We start from the raw sequence: 17,166 nt of genomic DNA, 5'->3' as shown, positions 1-17,166 counted from the left end.
AGAATTAGAGACAAGATAAAGGATGGAAGCAAAGTTTGCCATAAGGGAGAGGGGGATGATACAGTAACATGTCTTGCGAAGGCTCATGGGAAGGTGAGGATTAACTCAGAGTGGGACCGCACTGGGAGGGCATGTTGGGTAGGGCACACAGGTCAAGCCCGTCCATCCATTCAGTCTCGTTAACAACGTACACACACGTTCAAGTCTCATTTCACCTGGGCATGAGCATGGTAAAACCCGGATATCGGAACGGAGTTGTCTGTGCGGCTGACTGCTCTATTCCTCACCGCCGTCACCGCTCAGGTGGGCCCGGAGTGGATGCGGGGGGCGGAGCGGACGGGAGTGATGGGGCACGCCCGCTGAGCCATGGGCTGGTACGAGCATCTCGGTTGGCCGGCCTCGGGGTGAGGCAGACAGTGACCGACAGGGTCCAGCGCTCCCCCTGCTGCTAAATGGACTGACCGGCCATATGCCCAGCGCCGCCGGCCTTATATCACTGTCACACCACGGCCGGGGGCTCACGTGGAGAGGTGGGGTGTTTAAGCCATGCAGGAGATTTAGGTCACACCCCCAAGCCCCTAAAATATTAAGTCATGGACCTGAGTAAGCTATTAACCTCACTGCCTGCTACTTATAAAGACCCACCCACCAACACACACAGGCGAGCACTGGAGGGGGCTGCAGGAATGGTGGCCCATAGCTCACAAAGATGAATGTAACGTGGGCTAGGGCAGGATGCAGCTGACCCCAGTGGCCTGTGGCAGCCACTGTGGGCTGAGTTATTCACAGTCCTCCCCCTACTCAATCTGTCTGCCCCATAATCAGCACAGAGAGAGAGACCAAGAGAGAAACAATCGCCTTCATATACTGCCACTGACCTAGCAACAGTATATTAACATTATTGTTAACTTTTCAGCGGGCACATTTTATATTTTATGTTTGGCCTTTATGTTTGCCACTTATGGAGAGAAATGGGGTCGGAAAATGTTGTGAGAAAGGTTGAAACTCACACCTAAAGCTCTGCTACCTAAGCCGAGCCTAACAGGACCAGAAAACTGCCAACTACTGAGCATAGGGCGCGGCCCAGTGCGAGTTAGGGGAAGCAGGGGCTCCTCCTCTGTCCGTTCGCATGCCGGGGGGATGAGTTCCCCCTTGGCCGGTTCGGTGGGGGCCCCCCTTAAGCGCGGGACCCGGTGTGGTCGCACCAGTTGCACCGCCGTAAGGATGGCCATGCACACAATACAAAACTTCTGGTCTTTATTTTTATAATATCTGAGTGAGAACCTAGCTAGTTGTGTATAATAAATAATAAAATTACTTAAAAAACAAAAAAAAACAAAATTGTTCGGTTACAGGTTACAGGAATTATAAAGAGTTTGAATGATGTCAGGTACGAACCCGGTTTAGCATCAATTTAAAGCCTTGTGCAGTCATGTGCATGAACCGCTTAGGCTCCAACAGCAAAAACTTTCTGACCACTGCAAACTACAAGCAACTACTGAAGCAGCAGTACAGTAAGATTACTGTTAGTTTTAGCACATTTTAGTTGGGACATGTCTGCCAACTGCAAGGCTCCAACACCAACACTCAAGGCGCGGTCACACGCGGTGCAAAAAAGGTCCATTGTCTATTGTCTACTTGGCAATTTCCTGTGAAAAACCTGAAGAATCTCTATGAGGAAATGTTTCATTCGTGTGCAAAATTCCAGATTGCGTGGATTCCTATTAAAGTGACTAGATTTTGCCTGTGACATTTTTCAGAGCAACGGTAAATATGACCACACTTTAATGGAAATGAGAGTGCTCATAAGGTTCTTAAGATTCTTAAACTGTATTATATTTGGTCGACTCCAATACTCAATACTCCAATCCACAAATATCTCCAAATATGGTCATAAGAATTCTTCAACAATACTGAATACAGTGCTGATACTATAAGAGTGTAAGGTTGCACCACTAAAGACAAGTCCCTAAAGGGGAATTAACCGGTTAGCACTAACTTTTTTAACCAGCACATTTAGTTCTAGCCCTTTAGAAGGGACTGTGTGGGAGGAAAGTGTGTGTGTGTGTGTGTGTGTGTGTGTGTGTGTGTGTGTGTGTGTGTGTGTGTGTGTGTCTAAGATTTAAATCCTGCCTGGCCCTTAGGCTTGGCTGAGATGTCTGCATTTGTGTTGGTGCTAAAATTGATACTATTTTTCACCTCACAGCTCTGTGATATCTCCAGCTAAACTTGAGTCAGCAGATGTGTCTCACTGCTCTGCCATGTCTGCTTCCTCTGGGAATCATTACCACGGGCCAGGAACATCCAGAGGTGCTTAAATCAAACCACAGCCACTAGAATGTCTGTATTTCTATACAAAAAACATCTTTTTGTTGGGCAATGAAGACACAAAACTCCTGACCAACAAAGAACCAGACTGCATTGTGGTACCAAACAACAACAATAAAGGCTTTTTATATTTAAAAACATCGATGAACAACTTCTTAAAGTGTGTTTAGCAGCGACAAACAGACCAGAAGTCAATAATTATCGTTGTCAGTGTGAACGCACATCAAGGCATACAGTCATGCCAAAAGGAACGAGGCATTTGGTACCACAGTGCCATACCTGTAAAAAAAAAGTTATTGCAAAAAGTGTACAGTGTGGCAGCGCTTTGTAAACGTGTGCGGCAGTGCTTACTTGCTAAAGACTATATGTGTGTGAGTGTGTCAGTCTTAGAGTGGAGGGGTTCAGGGCCTCCCTCAGGGAACTCAGATAAAGGATTCAGTAAAAGAGAGAGAAAGACTATACCTATCACAGTAGAAGAGACAGCAAGAGAAACAGATACAGAACAAAGACAAAAAGAAACAGAATAAAAAAGGGAAGGAGAGAAAGAAAGAAACAGAGACTCATCCGGAAAGGAATAATGTCAAGTGGACAAAGTGTGTTATTGTTACAGTAGCCAAACGGCTTTTGATGAGCTGTCAGACATCAGATTGTGCTGTGAACTTGAGCGTGAACCTGTAGGGCATACAGTTGTCTGTACAGTATAACTGCTCAAGGCCATCTGAACTGTGATTAGTGTACATTCCTTCATATATAGTGCTTAGTGGTACAGTGGTTGTCAAATTGTTTTGTTTGATTTTACACTGGATGTGATCCAACACAGTCCCAAAAGAGTTCATTATAGTAAAAAATGCAGAAAATAGAATACCTATAATAAATGCATTAAAATACTATAACATTTGATAGGATTTTATGGTCAATTGCAATATATTTATTTATTTGCTTTTAAAGGATTAAAAGGATCTAACTTCCGCCAGACCGCTTTCCATACTCTTAAAAAAGCTTATGCTGTACATCCAATGCCTTCCCTATTCAACTTACGGAACTGACGCGACACCAAGTTCTGTTTTTTTCCCGTAATTGGAATACGGAAGGCAGTCTGGCGGAAGCTATATTTTACTTCATAACTTGTTAAATATGGATTTTTTGTTTTTTACACAAATGCATCATTTCACTTCAGAAGGCCGGAGCTGGGTGGAATATGTTTATGACGGATGGATGTGGATGGAGACACTTTCTTCAGCTCATACTCGTTTGGTAATGCATACTGCCACTGTAAGGCTCGGATACGTCAGGATTTATTAATATTTCTACGATTGTGTTCATCAGAAAGAAGAAAGTTATATACACCTAGGATGGTTTGAGGGTGAGTAAAGCTTGGGGTAATTTTCATTTGAAAGTGAACTAATCCTTTAATTTTGTTTTTGTTTTTGTATATGCATTGCAAATGTGAGCAAGAGTGGGCCCGGGACAGCATTCCCAGTTGTCTGCCCTGACGATGCGTGTGTGTGTGTGGATGAATGTGAGTTCCAGCAGTCACAGCAGGTGGTGCGATTGATTTGCAGAGTAATGGGTCTAATCGTTACTGGCTTGAGGATGCACCTTGTTTTCCCCTTTAATTCCCTTATTAGCTGTGATCTGTGTCACATCTGTGTCTATCAGGGCTAACTGAGATCGACTACATAATACTATACTCCAAACATCACACATTTTGCTACTACAAGGAGATTCACTGCACATATGACACATAAAATATGATTAGAAAACATTAAAACATGAACATCAGAAGTTATTACATAGCTTTCTGGAATATTTCATTCCGACTGGTCAATCACGGCACAGAAGATTTCCTACATAGCTGTTTCTAGATTCAAGTTTTTCTTATCATTCCTTATGCCAAATGTAAGTAAAAATTGGCTTTGGGAAGTAAAGAGAGTCACTTGTGAGTAAGTATATTAGGAACTGTAACAATGCATGGTTTACATCAAATTGTTATTTTGACGTGCTCTTCTTTTATCCACCGTTTTTACCTTTAAAATAAAAAAATAAAATAAAATATTCTTACCCATTAGAATATTTAGCATTTTAAGCTTTAAGAAAACAACCTTTGTGTTTATTCAGGACTCCATGTGGTGACACATGGAATATTGTTGAATATTGTGAATGGAAAAAAAAAAAGAATATCCATATAATATCTTATCCCAGAAAGCCATGCTTTTGTAGAACTGCCATGTGATTGTGCATTACTCACCTGGAGCTCAGTTTGGAAGAAGAACTTCTGCGGACACTGGGAGCAGTCGTATATCTTGTCCTCCTGTCCATGGACGGCAAAGATGTGCTGCTGCAGCTTATTGGCCTGAACAAACACTGGGGGGAAAGGACAGAAGGGAAACAGCAGTCAAACGATTGGCTGAAACGCTTTACCCAAGAGTGTATGGCGAATTGGCTGTGAAAACAGCTGATTCGATTAAGAACTAATCCTGAGTGAGAAATTAAAAAAAAGGAAAAATCCATGACTACCAACTTTCACGCTTTGGGTAGGAGAGGGAGAATAAAAATAATGAATTTTTTGGATTTGAGACAATGTGTCGACACTGAGGAAAGTACAAGGGGGAGGGGGCGTTCTCAAATGAAAAGCTCTCAAACTCTCTTTATCGGAGAGCAGGGGATGACAGCCGGAGATGGAGGGAGAGACAGAGACAGACTAAAGTATCCCCACCAGACCTTGTGATATTTATCAATAAATCATTCCTCTATCCTCGGGTTTTTAAATTCCGTTCGTGTATTTTTTTTGTTTTTTTTGTTTCAGTAAACTTAAGTTTGCTGTGTGTGGAGACTATGAATTATTGAGCGTCCCTGGAGGAGAAGGCATCAGCTTACTTATTCATGAGCCACACAGGAATAGTGTTAAAGTTTAAAAGAGGACTGCGTACCTGTAAGGGAGGAAAGGGGGAAAAGAACGTGGTGTAGCCAAACAACTCGGTAAAGGTGAAAGAAAGACGGAGAACTAATCCACAAGGAGGAAGAGAGAGAGGGAGACAAAGGGACGGACAAGGCAAAAGAACAAATGATTTGATCAGAGGGGTGGAGAGAAGGATGAATAGAGGAGTGAAAGTGAGTGTACAGTGAATATGGATGAAGATGGAACTGGAAGAGGAGAAATAAGGAATGGGTGAAGGAAGAAAAAGATGAGATGAATAAAAAAAACGAGTGCAAAATTATCTGGAGATTGGCTTGTTGCAGTGCTGGGGACAATTTGGCCTTCAACACTGGTCTTTGATGTTGACAAGCTCAAGTAATGATTTCTGATTCCCAAAGGTTAGCCGACAAAAAGTCCAAAGTGACTTTCAAACTTAGTGCGAGGAGACGCACACACACTGGGCCTGTTTAACTAAATGCACACGTACGCGGAGGGTCCTACCCTGGAGAGTGAGAGCGGATTACACTGCCTTTCTATAAACCTGCCCTTTATTCTCTGACCTCTCCTCTCCTGAACACACACACTCACTCAACCAATGGATCTTCTTACCTCAAAGACATTCAGCATGACAACTGGCCTACAGAAAAAGCTAGTAGTTCATATGAGATACTTCACAGAATACAAAATGGCCGTTATGATTTGATGAAGCCAGTTAACTGCAGGCTCTTGTTTGTCTATTCTACTGCAGTGCCTTCTGGTCCAGTGAAAGTGGGACGTCTGACAGGGGCTCGATCTGCCCAGGGGTCATGAGTCCCACCAGGCATCACAGCGGGTAGATCAGCTCTCATTAGCTTTAGCATCAGCTCAGCAGGATATCTGCACCAACCGCAGCCTCCTGTCTTGGCCACGTTGAACTTTATTAACCATTGTGTGCTTCTGCATAAGAGTGTGTCATAATATCTCAAGTCTAGGGAAACTGATCTTGATTTATATAATTTACTATGTATTTACAGTATATGTGTATATTTCTGATCTTATATGAATTCCAGAAGCCATAAGTTGATCCGTGTTCTCAAAGAAAGTCCATGTCTGGTCTTTCCTCTCTCTCACCAGGATGAACAATGAATTTAATAGTTAATTCAGTTCAATTAGCAGGACAAGGAGGAGAAATGGAGCAGAGGAATGGAGGGGGGAGAGAGGGGGTGAGTGGTGGAGACGAGGATGAGATGGAGAGAAGGGGAGAAAAAGAGAGAGAAGATGAGAGAACCCCCCCCCCCCCCCCCCAAAAAAAGAAATGAGATGTGAGGAGACGAAAGAGAAAGAACAAAATGAAAACTAAAAGTTAAGAAATAAAAAAAGAGAAAAACAGACAAGAAAATTGGAAAAAAAGAGAAAACAGAAAATTAAAAAAAATAAATGAGGAGAAGAAAAGACATAGGACAAGATAAAAAAAGAAATGGAACAAAAGGAGACAAGAAGAGAAGTATTAGATGAGATAAAATAATATCTCATCTAATAAAACAATAAGAGAACGGTTAAAAATTTGGAAAATGAAATGAGAGGAAAAGAAAAGAGAAGATTAAAAAAAGTGAAATGAGACAAGAAGAAAAGAAATGAGATGGAACAAGAAACTAAAAAAGATGAGAAGAGAAGAGATGAAAAACTAGATGAGAAGGGGTGAGATAAATTGAGATAAGAGAAGCAGAAAGACAGGATGAAAAGAAAAAAGGATAAGAGAAGTAGAAACAAAAAAAAACAGGTAGGGTTGGGACAAGAAGAGAGAAGAGAAGAGATGACAAAAAAAAAATAAAGACGTGGTTTTGCATGTGATCCTACATAAAGGAATGTGCTAAATGGTGCTTATTTAAATGCAGATGGCCACATGAATGACCATGTGACCGTACACACTGAGTGCAGTTTCCCCTGCCATCAGTGGCAGTGTGTATCCCCCCCCCCCCCCCCACTCTTTGACTGCCCCTGACCCTACGACCTCGACCCCACCAACCCCCCGGGCCGGACCCCTCACCTGTAAAGCAGACGGGACACTTGAAGGTGCCTCCCATGCCCTCGAAGCTGTGCTCGATCAGGTGACACAGGAGCTTGGCCGGAGAGTCAAACATCTGGTTACACAGCTTGCACTCATGATTGATGCCTTCCTCTGCAACACAAGAGCACGATACAACAGGTTACACACACCGGCAGGGTCAGACAGAGAGAATGCGAGACAGAGAGACACAGACACATGCTGCCAAAAAACAAGGTACGACATTTTTACACATTAACCATCTTGTAAGTGAACGGTCATAGTCTTTTCAAGCTCTCTCGAGCGAACAGGGTCATTTTTCTGTTTCTTTCTGTCCTTGCACATCATTTGCGGTCCCAGGCTTATAATCTTCAGCTCTGGACAGTATGACCACCCGTCCCATCCCTCCTCCCCCTCCTCTGCCCAGTGCCGTCTCTTTCCCGGCCGGTAATTGCCTGCTGCCCCCCCAGTGCTGCAGGCTCTGTGCCCTCCCTCTGCCCGCTGCTCTATTTTAAGCTTGCCTGAGTGACATCAGTGCCGCCCCCTGCTGGTGTGGGACAGATGAAAGGTGGGCGTTGTGTCCTGGCTGGACGCCTCTGCTCTCGTCTTATCACCCTCCCGCCACACAGGCCTGAGCCCGGCCCGCCTGCCTGCGCTCCATCAGACACCCGCTGCCAGACTCCCACCCCGATCCCCCGAGCCCCTAACTGAGCCCTGGGGTATGGTTGACGCCACCACTGCGCCGTCTCCCAGACCCCTGTCTTCTCAAAGCGTCCAGCACCCCGCCGGCCCGTGCAGACAGACCCAAAGAGTCCTGCTGCTGAGCTACAGGGTGCGCGGAGGGTTAATAAAGTCTTCAATCATATATCCCCACCATCACCCTGACCTCCACCTCCCACCCCTCCCTTCCAAAAGCCACCTCTGCCGATTCCAATCTCCGCTCCGTCTCAAAGGCCCACACAAGGGTGCTCTAATCCCCGTTTGAAAGGAGCGGGAGGAGAGGCGGAGGGGGCAGTGAGAGTGGGGGGGGGGGGGGGATTGGCAAGGGCACAGCTTTGGTCTGTCCTCCCCCACTGCCCCTAAAAGACATTGCGTTTGGGAGGAGGGGGGAGAGAATTCCTTTTGGGGAGAATGAAAGCAGCAGCGGACAGAGGTTACGACTGAGTTTAATATGTCAAATGCCTTTTGGAGAAAAATCTGCTCTAGTTCGGGGGCCACGGTTTGAACGAGACCGGATCATCTCGAGATGCAAGATGAGATCCGTTCTCCGGATGCAAACCAAACAAACAAGGATAGGGATGAGAAGGATGCAGCACCAAGTGAAAAACTGATTCCTTTTTAGGAGAATGAAAGCGGCAGCGGAAAGAGGTTATGACTGGGTTTAGTGTGTCAAATGCCTTTTGGAGGAAAATCTGAACTACAGTAGTTAAGGGAATGTTTTGTACTAAACAAGATCCAGTTCACAGCTGTGAATGAACCACATACTTTACACACATCAGTAATAAAACTGAATCAGTTTTTAATTAGTGGTTTTCAAAACAAAATACAATTACTTGAGAAGCAAGGATATAAGGATATAAGTATTCCGTCTTATTGCACTGGCAGATTTTTTCATTTTTTAAGTATAAAACAAGAGAAAAAACACTTATACTCCAAAATACAATCTATGAATACAAGTAAATGTATCTTTGTTTTCTAGTAGAAATACTAGCTAATACCAATACCCTATTTTGGGGAACATTTTACACGAGACAAGAGCCAATGCATGGATGAGGATGAACTGAATGAATCCTTTTTGACAAAACGAGACAACATCTGTTCCGTGGCTAAGAACGGATCAAACAATATGTACATGCACAGAAACAAGAGAGAAGTGAGACCAAAGTGAAAAATTGGGAAAAAATGAGAGAAGGAGAGTTAGAGGAAGAGAATTCTGCTAAAGAAAGCAGAAAGCAAAGGGATAATTGGGCTGTCCAACACAAAGTAATGGTAGCCAAGGGGCCTGTGAGCATGTGTGTTTCCGCATGCGTGTGTGTGCAGTAAAAGTAAGCCTCTCTCCGAAAGAACTGCAGTTGATCAGTAAGTACAGAACATGCTCCATCATCTATTTTCCAGTCTGCGCAGAAACACTAAGCTCTCCACTTCATTGTCTGTGTGTGTGTTTGTGTGTCTATATGAGAGAGTGATGGGGCTACGTTGGGATTACCGTTGCTTGTTACTGCAAACCAGACTAGTGCTGTCAGGGAGAGCATTTGATCAGTGAGGCTGACACAAAGGTCTCAGAGAGGGGGACTGCAGTGTGCTAGGGGAGCCATCACACCACTAAAGAGGAGAAGACAGACGTGTAGAGTGCAGCAGAGGGCCTAGGAAGTGCATGACAACAACACGCTCTTTCATAACTGAAACTAACTGGGGGTTAAAAAAAGAACAAAAGGACTTTACAAGCACTGCGACACATCGTGAAAGGCAAACCGAAGAGATTTCAGATTCCTTCCCTTCATCTCGGAAAAGCATTGATGCTTGGCATGTTGTTTATATATATATATACACATATATATATATATATGTATATATACACACATACATACACACAGTGTCTTTGCATGTCACAATGTAAAAAAGGTTGATTGAAAGCAAGACCCCTTTATATTCTTATCTATATGTGGCTTACGTTAGAGGTTAAACAATTTACCATTCACCCTTTCTCCTCAAAGAATTTCACCCCATATTCATTGCTTATTAGAGCCTGTGCTAAGTAAAGCAGGAAGGGAGGGAGGAACAGGAGGGAAAATAGAGATATAAGAGCAACTAGAGGCAGGGATGTGCGTCTGAGAGAATATTTAACTGGAATTGAGAAGGAAAGAACAGGAGGAAAAAAGAAGACTGGCCGCCTCTAAAGGTATGCAGCATCTTAATTGAGAAACGGCATGAAGCCGCCACACATTCGCAGAATCACTGATGAGGGCTTTCCAGGACATCGATAGAGGGAGGGAGGCAGTGAGGGAGTGCGAGAGAGAAACGGCAAGAGGATCGAATCAAGAAAACAGCGATCGCGCAAAAAGATAGGCGGAAAGCAAATGAGTAAAGGACGTATTCATGTGGTATTCCAGGTTGTTATTCCACCGACTGAGCAGGCCGACTCGCCTTGCCGCTGCGCCTCTGCAGTGGCTGCTGCTGCAAAGCTTGGCCAATGTGCTTCCAGCTAATTGACCAGGGGGAGCCAGGTGGCGCCCTGGCCTGCGCCGCTCCACTGGGACGGGCCCATCTATATGAGAGTGCCTCCCTCCTTCCATCTTGCTCTCTCTCTCCACCCATCACCCCCTGTAGCATGCACTGGCACACAAATGAGCTGTGTAGATGGGAGCTGCACATCCCATGTGGCTCAGCACCTCTCGCCTGGCCCTGAGGCCCGCGGCCCCGGCCCCCGGATTGATGGCCTGAGCGGTAGAGAGGCAGAGCGGGAGAGCTGTGGGAGACGAGGGGAAGGAGGGGAGCGAGCTGGGGCGAAAGGGGGTGGAGGTAGCAGGCTTCTCTAGGGGGCGAGCTCAAGGTGTGTTGCCATGGCAACTCAGAGAGGGAGAGCAGGGAGAAGCGGCGGCGTGCTGAGCTTGACCCGTGCTGGTGGGGGTGGCAATGTGGGCCAAAACAGAGTGCACACACACACACACACACACTCCTACTGCAGGGCTAGGGGGGTCTCGAGAGCTCTCGCTTCCTACTCTTTCCTTTCTTTCTTACGCACAAACACCGAGTGCTGCATTGCTGAAACAATCCCAGGAGCCACCGCTCTACGTGCACGCACACATCGACTCACTACGCAACGTCTCCTTTACACAACTTTCATTCATGCCGAAAAGTTAAACCCAGCCCTCGTTGACTCGACAAAATATACATGTAGTCCGATGGCGATGCTGAGAGCAAAGTGGGGGACACGACTAACTCATCCGTGTTCTTTCCTGGCTGACGGTCTGATTCACACGTTTCCTATTATCTGCAGCAAATATTTCCGGAATGCTCTCTCTCGCTCTCTCTCTTTATCTGGCTGCCAAACGGGATGGAGTCTCCGGCTCCAGATATTTTTGGCAAACGTGGACGGCATATGGAGTTGACCAGCTTGGAATCTCCTATCAGATTACATAACAGTAGGACGCTGGATCCCTCTACCCTGCAGAAACCGACCTTCACGCAAACAAGCAAACAAACAAACTCTCCATCCAAAGCGCACGCCACCTCTTTGCTCGCCTACTTTCTCCGCTATCGTTGTGCATGTCTAAACTCATGGTGCGTCCTCGCTTATTCGTCGCTGTCTACCCTGCTGGTGTGGTTGTCTTGGTGACTCAGGCTGGTGTACGGATGAGTGTGGTAATTTTCTACCAACTGTGGCTATTGACTCAGAGCTTAAGCAAGCCACTGAGACCCAAAGTCGTCTATAACATGTCGACACTGAAATTCACATTTAAATCTTGTGCTGTGTATGCAGACTATATAAAAAAAAAAAACATACTGGCATACAAATATGCAAAATATACAGGTGAATGTAATAATACACTGCAAGTTGTATCTACTTAACGTGCTTTCTTGCATTTCTGTAGCAGTAACAAACCTCAGTACTCAAAAAGTTGACAAAGTTACTATCAAATGCCTGTGCCTTTGAAAAAGGGATGCTTTTATTCATGTAGACATCTATAAACATGTCAAAAGTTTAATTAACTTTAACTTGTTAATCAAGATTCTGTTAATTTGTTGCTTTGACCAGGGTTTTGAGCCACTCAGAATTGAACTGGGATTGAATATGAAATAAGGTAGCAAAAAGGATTCAGAATTGCAATTCAAATTCGAATGTAAGGAAGTAGAATTAAAATGAATTGAAACATTCAAATAACTGTAATGAACTACAAAATAAACTTGTTTGTTGAAATTTTTTTTTAAAAAGCCTTGAAATTAGAAGCTAGATAGATAGATCAAGCTTGTGTAGTTAGAATCCACTGCATTCACTTGCACTGAATGTGTTTCGTGCTTAAGGGTTAATCTTAATGGGAGGTCTTGTCAATATCACACTCTTCATTACGACTGCTGCTTCGGGTCTCTGAACAGCACAGAATCAAATTAGCTACCCGAAGTCTTATTATGCCTTGTTACTACCAGGGTGCTCTCATCCAGAGAACTTCATTACCCATAATGCTCTACAGGAGCAGCTGCACATTCTGTTTAGCTTAAGCCAATGAAATGCCCCCTATAATAAACCAACCACATACTCTTCCAATCAATGTGCTCTGTTCTTAAGTGCCACCCTCCTAATTTCTACTCCACCAATCAGGATGTGTCAGCAGGTCTAACCCCCTGTGAGGCAGGCTGGTCTGGCTGCAGTGTTGATGGCCACCCAGTGCTCCCACTGAGGCAGCGCTCTCTCATTTCCAGCACACACAGATAAAAAGACAGCACACTGTGCTGCAGATAGAGTCTGCAATCAAAACAGAGCTCAAATGATGGATAAAACATGCATGTTTACTGCATACATCATAGCGCTCTGACCTTGCAATGCCTGAAAAATAGTGCATGACCGAGGCTTTTTTTTTTTTAAACTGAATTAACTGAGGTATGAAAAATAATGTGTGTGATTCTGTTGCCAGGGCAAATGATATGCGTGCCCATGCATACATACGCACGCGCGCACGCACGCAAACAGTAACCCACCCACATCATCTTGTACATACAAACCACCCTCGACCTCACAGTCATACACACTTGAGGACCTGATTGTTAGCGTGTAATATATGCACAGCTATTTGTGTTTTGAATGTTAATTGAATGCTGGAAAGTGCCGGTGGGGGAATAGTTCTAATCAGCATACCAATAAACCCTTCACATGATAAAGTCTTTATAAGAAGCACTTACTCCCATGGCCTCCATATACCTTAACAGTCACTGTACACCTCCTCCTCTTTCCCCTCACCCATTTCTTTCCTATCATCTGCCCTTCCTTGAACCTTCCTAGACGGCATGAACGCAAAACAGCCATGTTACTACCAAATCCGACATGCGTGAACATATGCTTCTGTGATTAAATAATAGTAAATCTACACCATAAAAATGAGGAAAGAGAGGTATGTGCGGCGTTGAATGTCGCTATGGCAATGCAAAAGCATGAATAATAAGCTCATTGAAGAATTATTGCATGTATAATAAACTCTTTAGAACAGCCAGATGACTTGGCCAGGGTCTCGTTAAAAGCAAAAGAGACGACGCAACACGTAGAAGACACAAATCCATATTTCAAGGTCAAAGCGAGCCATAACTCCTTTGCCAGTTTCAAACTTTTATTGGAAGTGGACACACGCATGAGCTCACCCGCGCTTGCACAGCCCCAGATTGCTAATTGCAGTATAGAGGGTAATTATGGCTCTGGTGAGTGGTCAGCAGAGTATGAGCTGGCCAGTGCTGTTGGCCGGACCTGGTCTTTGTGGGGTCTTATTGAATTTGAGGCCTGGTGCAGTGAATTTGGAGTTGGCTGAGCTGTTAGTCGGCTGCACACACACTGTCTATCTCTCTCTAATACTGCAATCTGCCACACGACTTTCCGAAGACATGACGGGTTGCTTTTGAATGCAATAACTGCCAGAGGACGCAGCTGCCTTTACTATTACAAACACACAGTGGTCACATTCAGCAAAATATGCATAACAGTCCTTTAAGTCCTTTATGGCTCTGTAAACAGTAAGCATGTGTGCGCATATGCGTATATATATATAGTATGCCTATAGTATGCACATGTGCATTTAATCCACACCCCTGGGTGCGCCAGGGGCTTTTTATCAACGCAAGATCTCCCAAATGCAGCTCAAAAGCAATATCCATGAACCATTCCACCACAATTGCTCATTGTTGATTTGGTCCTTTGGGATACGGCAAATTCCTGGGACTTTGTTTCTGTCCTCCCCCCCTCTCGTTCAACCCATTGAACCCACAACCATATCAGCTGGAAATACAATTGGCAAAGAATACCTCTATCACATGGACATTCAAACCACATCCCATACCAGGTCGCCTGTGCCGACCCGCTTCAACGTTCCCTTTCATCTCTCTCCTGTTTTTTTTCTCCTGTATTAGGACACGTCTACGTCTTTGGTTGGCTGGTTGTGAATTATCTGCTCACTAAGGAAGGGGGAAAAATTCTGAGCAAATATGAGGAAGCAGCAGGATGCTAATAATGCACCTCCAGCTGTTCAAGTTAACCTGCAAATGTGTCCATCTGTACCTCCAGAGTAAGAGGGAGACAGAGAGAGAGAAAGATGAAATGCTAGAGAGGATAGAGAGGGAGGGAGTTATACAAATGAAAAGAGATTGAAAGGATAAATGCGCTCACATGAAAAAAACAATGATGGAGGTGGAAATAAAATGGTGGATATAACTAAGAAAAAGGCGCAGAGTTAGACTGAAGGGGAGATAGAGAAAAAGAGAGAGAGGTTGGGGGGGGGGGGTCCTGGCAGTAAGCCGGCTCTATGTGGATGATTGTGAGCAGTCGGAGTGACCTTGCTGCGTCTGGACCGTCCCCGCCCCCTGCCCTGCGTCCGACTGTGCCCTGCCTTTGGACCCTCACCCAGGGCCAAAACACACACTGCCATCTTGCTGGGGCCTCAAGGGAACACAGGAACCGCGAATATATATTAACTAACACGCTTACACGCGCACACACATACTTAATATCACACTAAAAAAGCTCGCACATATACACAAATCGCACATTTAATGAAGACACTACATCATTTGTAGGTCATGTGTATGAACCTCTGCCAAAAACTCCCATGGACGCCCCCCTCCTCTCCTTTCCATCACAATCTTTCCTCTCGCTGTTCTCAGTTGGTGCGTCTATAGACTCTTCCTCTGTAAATACTGTCATATCAAAGATCTTCAGTGGCTGTTTTATGTGGATGTTTACAAACTGATCTGAGACACATCATCAGCACTGATGATCAGAGAGTCGAGACTGTTAGGGGAGTTCATTGAAAAGAGAAGAGTTGCGTATCTGTGGGGGAGAGATGGGAACGCTTGAGCGCAGCGACAAAGGGGAAGAATGGAGGACGGTGATAGAGAAGTGCAAAAATTCAGGTTATCAGAGCTGCTAAGAGTGTGATAAATGTATTTAAGGGATTGGATTAGTCATATCCGCTCGATGAGTGCTCACCTACAAGGACGAGTCTTTTTTGCAAGGATTTTTAATTAAAGGTGAACTGAGTCGTTTCTACGCCACTAGCGGCACCAGGGAAATTGCCAAAATAAGAGTTTCCAAACAGGTTTTGTGAAACAGTCCTACTGCCCCCTCTCCGCTGTCTGATATACAAAAGATCTATCTGTCCGTCCATCATTTAAACTTTTTAAAGTCCCCCTGTGGTGAAAATCAAGTTTTTAAATGTTGTTTGTGTGTTTTTAATATGATTTAAGACAAACCATGTGCAAATTCATGTGTCAACACCATTGCTGAGTAATTTCTCCTTAAAACTGCAGTGAAAAAAAAGAGTCTTAACCCCCCGTTTGAAATCGCTGGTGTCTGTGACATCACAAACTACTGTGCCGGCAGGCTTTAGCATATCATTAACAGCGAATTAGCAGGGGAGTCTCGAGAGAAGCCAGGTTATCCTGGAATATTTTTCTGTTGATATGAAAAATCGTGTAGATTTAGCAATATGGTGGGTGTATGATGTATATTACAATGTTATGATGAACTATATGCCTTTCTTCACTGACGTTTGAGCTGTTCAAAGCATTTGTGAGGATACTGATTGTTAGAAGGCAGCTGTCTGACTCTGAAATTTGCGAACGGGAACATGATTTGTGTAACATTAGCAACACATTATTAGCTGTTTGATAACACAGTCAAACAAAAGGCTAATCATATTAATTAACCTTATGTGTCCGATGTTGTAAAGAGCGATACCATTGTGCAGTGTTAAGGCAAGGGTGTAGAGTTACATTCAAGCTATTTTAAGACATGAAGAATTTCATGCTTTCCCCCACAGGAAAAAAAACAGTTAAATATGTCATTTTGGTAATCAAAGATGAGTTTTAAGTGATAAAATTATTGACTATAGGGGGACTTTAACTTTATTTTTAAGTTAAACATTACAGTTAAATTAATTTCTTTGAATTTCAATTAATTTCATTCAATTTTCATTTTTAATGCTAATTCCTTACATTCCAATTGCAATAGGAATTCTGCATCCTGCTTTCTACCTCAAGTTTAATTCAAAATAACGAACTGAACTAAATTTTTTTCAACTTTTTTGGTCACACGATGCAGCGTTCCTGTCTCAAACTTCTTCCTCTATGACGCACAATTAACTTAGAAATCAATGTCACGGCATTTTCTGCCCAAAACGCCATTGCTGGCTCAAATAAACAACAAAATGTTTTGAAAGCAATAGTTTACACACTTTGCGATGTCAGCCTTCAAACGGTTTACTTAGTCACTACTAATTAAACTGGAAAAGAAGAAAGCATTTTAACATCGAAAAAATTATACATGCACACCACCTTGTTCATTACTGTGCTTCCTGAAATCATGCGCAGGAGCTGCGTTTGCGTCTCAAATGACTGTTCTATCCCCTGTGCAGGGCACTGCCTTTGATGTGACTTAATGGAAAGGTTTCTTTCTGCAGATTAGGGAATAGGGAACGACTGAGCAGTTTGAAAGAAGGCCCATCTTCCCTCAGGACTGCAACATGCTCTATGCCTGCATGATATCTTCTCTGCATGCCACTTCCTCTGAGCGTTCATCTCCCAACATGCTTTGCCCAGCTCCTCTGAGTCTAAATCTCCCAGCATGCTTCTCTTCCCCCCCACCCCACCCACTGAGACTGGCCAGGCCATAGTGCACCTGTGAGTTACCATGGTTACCCGAACC

At 44.1% G+C, this 17,166-nt stretch overlaps 1 protein-coding gene across 1 annotated transcript in view; it reads right to left on the bottom strand.

Moving 5' to 3' along the window:
- znf423 (zinc finger protein 423) overlaps positions 1–17,166 on the bottom strand; it is a 143,415-nt gene that overhangs the window by 18,626 nt on the left and 107,623 nt on the right. Inside the window, 2 exon segments of the mRNA XM_048169047.1 lie at positions 4,577–4,692; positions 7,272–7,403. Of these exon segments, the coding sequence (XP_048025004.1) occupies positions 4,577–4,692; positions 7,272–7,403 (248 nt within the window).

The sequence above is a fragment of the Megalobrama amblycephala genome, linkage group LG19, assembly GCF_018812025.1.
Source record: "Megalobrama amblycephala isolate DHTTF-2021 linkage group LG19, ASM1881202v1, whole genome shotgun sequence".
In the NCBI taxonomy this organism is placed as follows: Eukaryota; Metazoa; Chordata; class Actinopteri; order Cypriniformes; family Xenocyprididae; genus Megalobrama; species Megalobrama amblycephala.
This window is presented reverse-complemented; position numbering and strand designations above follow the sequence as displayed.